This window comes from Atta colombica, unplaced genomic scaffold, assembly GCF_001594045.1.
Source record: "Atta colombica isolate Treedump-2 unplaced genomic scaffold, Acol1.0 scaffold121, whole genome shotgun sequence".
NCBI lineage: Eukaryota > Metazoa > Arthropoda > Insecta > Hymenoptera > Formicidae > Atta > Atta colombica.
Genome location: NW_017259208.1, coordinates 50,022 through 57,275, shown reverse-complemented (window position 1 = coordinate 57,275; position 7,254 = coordinate 50,022). Strand labels below are relative to the sequence as shown.

The 7,254-nt window shown below is 27.4% G+C and overlaps 1 protein-coding gene across 2 annotated transcripts in view; it reads right to left on the bottom strand.

The window, feature by feature from the left end:
- Positions 1 to 77: 77 nt before the first annotated feature.
- The window catches only part of LOC108694621 (nose resistant to fluoxetine protein 6-like), an 18,652-nt gene continuing 11,475 nt past the window's right edge, over positions 78 to 7,254 (bottom strand). Inside the window, exons 2-10 of one of the 2 annotated variants that reach the window (XM_018204211.1) lie at positions 4,783 to 5,048; positions 4,043 to 4,218; positions 3,646 to 3,803; positions 2,788 to 2,916; positions 1,712 to 2,271; positions 1,123 to 1,428; positions 765 to 939; positions 515 to 657; positions 78 to 440 (exon numbers count right to left, since the gene is read on the bottom strand). In XM_018204211.1, the coding sequence (XP_018059700.1) occupies positions 312 to 440; positions 515 to 657; positions 765 to 939; positions 1,123 to 1,428; positions 1,712 to 2,271; positions 2,788 to 2,916; positions 3,646 to 3,803; positions 4,043 to 4,218; positions 4,783 to 5,048 (2,042 nt within the window). In that variant the 3' untranslated portion in view covers positions 78 to 311. The remainder of the gene's footprint in view (positions 441 to 514; positions 658 to 764; positions 940 to 1,122; positions 1,429 to 1,711; positions 2,272 to 2,787; positions 2,917 to 3,645; positions 3,804 to 4,042; positions 4,219 to 4,782; positions 5,049 to 7,254) is intronic. The other variant, XM_018204212.1, reaches the window with a different exon arrangement.

Genomic DNA, 7,254 nt, shown 5'->3' with positions numbered 1-7,254 from the left:
TATATATATATATATATTTACTCTTTTTTCCAAAGGATTTTTCTTCATTAATGAAATATTATCCATATTGGAATTTATATACAAAGAGAAATAATTTATTTTATCTAGCAATACAAAAATCTACATATTTCTTACATATTTGAAACAAATCAAATAAATGGTATTAAAATATATATGTGTGTATAATAATGTTCGCGATATTTTATCATTGTTCTTCACAAATCTTTATGAAATCTATACATAATGTGTAAATAAGATCATATAAATAATTGTACGAGAATGTATGACATGTATTAAATATACTTTAATCTCTATTGTATACGTTTCCGCTTTTTTGGTGAGACAATTTTCAGCATACTGACCACCGGTGCTTCAAAAGCGATTGATACTATAAACGACAATGCATACGATAGCGATAGCTGCCCCAGAAATGTTATCATCTGAAAAATAAAGTGTTTTATGATAATCCTGTTAATTATTGATCATAAAATTTTCTTCTTAGCTGCAGATTTACCATTATATCCTTTCCTAAGTGAAACGGAGAGTCTAGATTCATAGCGGTTAGACGAATCACAAGTGGATGAATTAGATAGGAGCAATAAGTCACTCTGCTGAATGGATATAAGAGCGGCCACGATAGAATCTTATTTACGTATCCTGAAACAGTACTGATTTAATATCTCAGTGTAGTTCACACAAATTAATCAGTCTAGTATTTATTACATTTAGTCCGATTAATCAACAAATATGTATTTATTTCTCACCGCCGTAGCCAGTACTACATGCTATTACGATCCACGCTAAACCTAGCGCCCATGCGCTGTGACTCAAGGATGAATACGCAGCTCCAGTGACTGGTGTAAGTTCTGCCTCATATAGACCATAAAGCAAACTCAAGAGACACGCAGAAGACAATAGCCATCCAATAACGACAGTAGTCTAGAAATGATAACATCTAAAATCTTTTCTAAGTAATAGAAATTAAGTTTATAATTTTGCCTCAAGGAAGAATGTTCAAGCAAGGATCGTAAAGATCCTAAAAGATATAATCATAATCTTTCACAGGTTTTAAATTGTTTTAGATACGTTCGTTGAATTTATTTTCTCTCGGAAACATCATACCTTAGACATTTTCACTTTACAATCAGTCTTAAAGAGAAAGTAGCCGACGCTCATGCCGATCAGATAAGGACCTAATCTCGTCCACGGTTTATCGTAGATTTTATCGAAGAGGGCCAACGGATCATCCATGCTCGGCATATGATTATTAACTAAAGCGATATAGCCAGTAGTTATCCATGAACTTACTAACAAACCGACTAATGCGGAAGCTGCGATTTTGAAGTGATTTGTAGCCAGTATCAAAATCACTCCACCCACAATATAAAACTGTGTATCGTCCGCTAAATACCAGCTCCACAGCATACACTGTAATATTAATATTACAATTTAAACTTACATCTTTGTTTGATGATATAATAAGATATAATAAGATTAGTAAAAAAGGATCAATCAAAAATAGACACTAATACAGAGATTAAATTAAACTTAGAAAGATAAATAGCATGAAATTAAAATTCTATGTCATATAATTTTTATGTCATTATTTTTATAGAATATTGCATTATAAAAATAATTATGCAGTCAACATCCGAAAAGTATAAAGAATTATGATATATTCTGTAATAGGGAATAAATAAAAAAAACACACCATTTGATCGACGGGAAACCAAGTATTGATATAAAGCAAATTTCTCCACCAATAATTGGGACAGTTATAGTGATCTGCTGTAGGAGGCTCAAAAACGGAATTTGTGTAGAAATACTTCATCGAGATCTCGACTACACCCAGAATAAACATATACGGCGTGGTGAGCCTACAAAATCGATATACAAGGAGCCCAATAAATTTTAGGGTGCCTGCGGCGAAACCTCGCGTGCCCTGCGTGAGTCTCTTTAGATCTCCTTTGGCATTGGTTCTGAAATAGAGAAAGCTCACGAGCAAACCGCCCATGAAGAAAAATGTATCAACGCTGAAAGCGCCATTTGTGATGGTCTGGAAAAGGAATCGCTTCTCTACCACTTTGCGATACTCCATGTTATCCGAATACTTAAAAACGATTATGCATGTGTGCCCAAGAATGACCCAGGCCATCGATATCGCTCGGAGCCCATGAACAGTGCTAATTGTATCACTGCCAACATTACGGTCGCAGATAATCTTCACATTAGCAGGAACAGAAAAAGAAAGTAGAAGTTCTTCGAAAATACCTACAAAAATAATAAAAAAGTTGAAAGCTACGTTATATCGCAACGGATATATTAATTAAAAAGAACAAATAAAATTGTATCACGTATATAATTTTAATCTGAATAAAAAAAGGAATAATTTTATAATTATTAATTTCCGTTCTATCTTTCTGCTTTGATTTAATCATTTAATTTTTATGATTAAAATTAAAAAAAAGAATATTTTGAATATAGATATGTTATAAGTAAGTTTATTATTTATAAGTATATCTTTAAGTATACCTTTTTATATCTTTATTTTTAATTAATTAATTTAGTTAATTAATTGTATATTAAATCAAATCAAAACAAATTTAAAAAATAGATGAAGAAAAATCTAGTTTTGCTTATAATTTTATACAGAATAAATGTTAAATTTTTAAGTTCGCAAATTATTATAGATTTCTTGAGATATAATTTTAATTCATTTATGATGTCTTTTATGATATTTCTCGGAATATTTCTATACTTAATGAATAAGACAATGATTTAACATACTAAGATGTTGCTCTTCTTTGGTAGACGGTTGCAAACTATTCTCGAGACCATTGTTATTATTGATCGACTGCACACCATTGCTATTAGAATCTGCCACTGGAACAGGAAGGTAGACCTCACCTTGAACGGCTACGGAATAATATCATGTGACTTTTAATACCGTCCTTGTCTTGTCTGGTCTGTAAGTCGTGCATTATTAATTTGTATTTCTGGTATGAGGTATCTATTACTATTGTTTTTTTTTAAATTATATACATTTCTAAGAATTATTATAGTATGAATTAGTATAATAAAAATTAACAATGATTTTTCTCTAAGCAGTTATTATATTACTGAAAGCAAGATTATATTTTATGTCTCGTGCATTTATAATTCTATAATTTTCAGTTTACACAATCTTTTAGATTTCTCGTATTTTTTTCTACTTACATGATTTCTTATTTTTCTGGAATAGATATCTCTTTAAAAATTAGTTTCCAAGATTAAAACCTAATGATTTTAATTCCATGTATGTATATTAACAAAATCCTGTTTACTTAATTTTAAAAATTCATCTTTCTTTAATAAATTTTAATTTAAAATATTTAAAAATTTATAAAGAAATATTAAATATAAAAAGACTGAAGATCAAAAAGATTTTTAAAAGAACAACTAAAAAAATAATTTTAAATTGATTAAAGAATTTATGCACAAAAAATACATGAATGCTCTACAATATTTCTTTATAAGGAGCAAGAATTTTCGTTATTTTAATATATTCATACTACCTCGTTCCAAATGGTACAAGTGATAGTAAATAATTAACATGATTAATAGGTGATCAAACAATTTTTAGACATGAACATTGACTTTTTTTACCATTTATGACTTTCCGATCGCCATTAGTAAGATGATCGAGTTTTCCATGTTTCTCTACATCATAGATTACATTGCTCTTACAGGCTGTTTTTTTCGATAAATAATAATCGTATCCAGTGCCAAGAATCATCAATATTAGAACCACCATACTGACACCGCTAAAATGCATTAAATTCTAATTTTTGCATCTGCTTGCTCATGTATATTTAATCAACAAAATATATCAATACTTATTTTTTAATATATAACAATATTAATAAAGATCATATATAAATTATATTACATAAATTTTATATATTTTTGTCTTTGCAAAATATGATATACTTTTTTTGTGATAATCAAATAGTCAAATGCAAGTAATTATAAATAATTAGGAATATTATTTTCATAAACTTACAATAGAATCCAGAAAACTGGATCTGTATACATATCGTATGAAGTATGCTGATCTCTGACTTTTTCAATCGTCGAATGCTTTGCTGCAAATTCGCTTGCGGCGAGTTTCCCGATCACGGCGACGTCGGAAGCAGTGCACGAAAACGGCAGACAAACACCCAAGTGAATCAATTTTGTCTAACGAGAAAACAGCATATCTTTTTATATTGAAAACTTTTTTAAATTGATGAAAACTGATTCTTTCTGAATCAATATGTTTCCTTAAAATTGAATGATAACTCAAGAAATTGAAAAATTGAGAATCTTTTAGTTTTTTATAAAATTATATATTACAATTTGTAATGAAACTTTGACTTATGTATATTATAATATGTATATTTAAAAACAATTATTAAGATATTAAAAATTTGAACATTTTTTTATAATAATGTATCGACTTACTTTTCTGCTAAGTTTTTTTTGAGAACATTACGTTTATAAAAAACAGAATTTCGCATTTATGTTAGACCAGAAGAAATAGTAAGTTTTACATTTTTCAGAAATATTTAATGTTTAGTATCATTAATATATTATATTTATATTTTAGTATAAATCTTATGTAAACAATGGTGTATATGAATTTTCTTTATATTTATGAGAAAGAGAAAATAGATATAAAATAAATTAAAATAGAGAATATTTTTGAGATATTTGTATTCGTAAATTATATATGTAAATTTGTAACATATTGATGATACTTACTGGTGTGTAAGATACGTTTATAGAAAGTTTTAGCATATAAAATCCCAGTTGAAAAGGCACTTCCACGGAGTCTGTTTTGGACCAGATATTAATTCCGCTAAGACCTGTATTGATTGTAACTTTAGGATCATTTACGTGATTTTTTGAATATGTATGATGTGATGGATTCCAATCTGTTCCAATGTAGTCACATTCAGTAGCTGATCCCGTAAAATAAGTATTACCCCAGAAAAATCCATTAGTGAATCTACCAGATGCATCATCAACTGAAACAAGAAGGAATTTATCATCAGTGAATGTTTCATAATTATATTTTATTTTAAACACAAGTACGTTTAGACATTTTTGCTTTTAATTTAAGTAACTTATAAAATTATAAATTCTGCTATATAGCATTATAAATTTCTGCTATATTTAAAAATATAGTACAAAATCCATATTATATCTTTCGAATTAAACTTATTATTACAGAAACAAAAGTTATTTTTTATTAAGATCTGTATTAAATAAAATAAAAATCCGAAATTTCTATACACAAGAATCTTTTATAATAAAAAAGTATGTTTTAAAATCAATGATAATAATTTTGCTTTCATTTGCTAATTCTTTATTCAAATACAGTTTTATTCAAGTATCAGAAATCTTTCATTAATTTAATTAAAGTATTATCAATTGTTAATTATAAATTTTGAATAACGAATAATCGCACTTGATCTTGACTATTAATAAGATATTATAAAGTCTATTAAATAAAATATACAATAAAATATATTAAACTTTAAAGTAAATTTTAAAACCGCATTCAACCTCGACCTTACAATAAAAGATTGAATAAAAATCTAGTCACGTATCATAAATAGAATTGCAGGACTTTCTCATAATGCTTTCTTTTTTCTTATCTTTATGTTTTTGAGTTGTCTTAAAAGACAATAATTAATTCTGTTTTGTTATAAATAATAGAGTTTAATATTGATGTAAGTTTTTATGTTTTTAATCTTGTGGGTGCTTAATATAGGATATGTATAATTGATTATTGCTTCTAAGATGTAATTTTGAAAAGGATTTAAAATAAAAATATTGTTTTTTTTTCATCACAATGGACAAGGACGGATATAAGAATAAAGAAGATTTGTTCGGATTAAAAAAGCTACAGTATGGCAAAAACGGAAGTTGTTTGTTTTGTGAGACTGTTTGTTATATAATTAATGGAAATTTTTTATGGCCTTTGTGGAAGCCTTATAAATTTTAAAATTCTGAAATGAAAGTTTCAGAGCGTATAAATTGGTAAAAGTAAATATTGCGCTATATAAATGATATAATTACATACATAAATGAAACAATATATCAGTATATCCACACAGCGGAATGTTGCGGAATGTACGTAATATTTTCATAAATTAGCCAGCCATAGCTGGCTTATTATCTAATTAAAAAATTAGTAATCTTTGCTTAAATGCCGAGACGCAGTGCGTAATTTCTACCTGATTAAATAATCAGGCTGCGTAATCATCGTGAGCATGCGAGCTTTTTTACAAGTGATGCAATAAAGTACTCTTGTTATCGTGGACAACACGTAACGCAACGGCGATCGTCATTGGGAAGGCGCGAAAATGGCGAGACTTATGTTCGGAGTAACTCCAACGCAATACTTTCTATTCAGGAAGTAAAAGATATTATCTAATCGTCAGTACGATGGTAAATTTACAGAATTACATTACATAGGTCTTAGCTCGATCGCGAATCCATTACGTCATGCTTGCGGCTACAACTGCGGTTGGCGTCATTGATGTTTCGTATCCGCGAAAACGTTTTCATTCCGAATATCTTTTACTTTTTTCGTCCAGCATTCCCTACTTTCGGTAAAATTTTATGACGCAGTACAATATAATGTCAAGTTCTAGTAATTGATTTTTTCGAATTTCATTTAAATTAATTTTAATTAAATAATAATTTTAATTGAATTTATGATAAAATAAGATAGTAAAAATTACTTAAAAAATTATCAATTTTAATTTAAACAATTTATACTAATATAACAATAATTAATTTTTATTTAAATAGCCTTCAGTTTGTTGATTGTACTGTTGTTTGTTTCCTCGCGCGGATTGAATGTTACTTAAAATTATATCTTTCTTAACAAAGATGAAATTTATGACCTTGGAAATTAGGCGTATAGTATGATTTTTTAAATAATATTAAAATATAATTTTTTTCTATTTGATTAGTATAAAGTAGTATCTTAACAGTATTGAAGTATATCAGCTAATTTTAATTTAAAAGAAAAAAATCAATTTTATCAATTAGAACGAAAATTATATCAATTATTTAAACATATGCAAAATTAAGCTGGAAAAATTATCAACTTATTTATATATATAAATGTTTCTATATTTGTTTCAATTTAACAAACAAATTTTGATTTTTATGATCATATTCTATGATGTCTATATATAAAAAAATTTGTTAAAAACA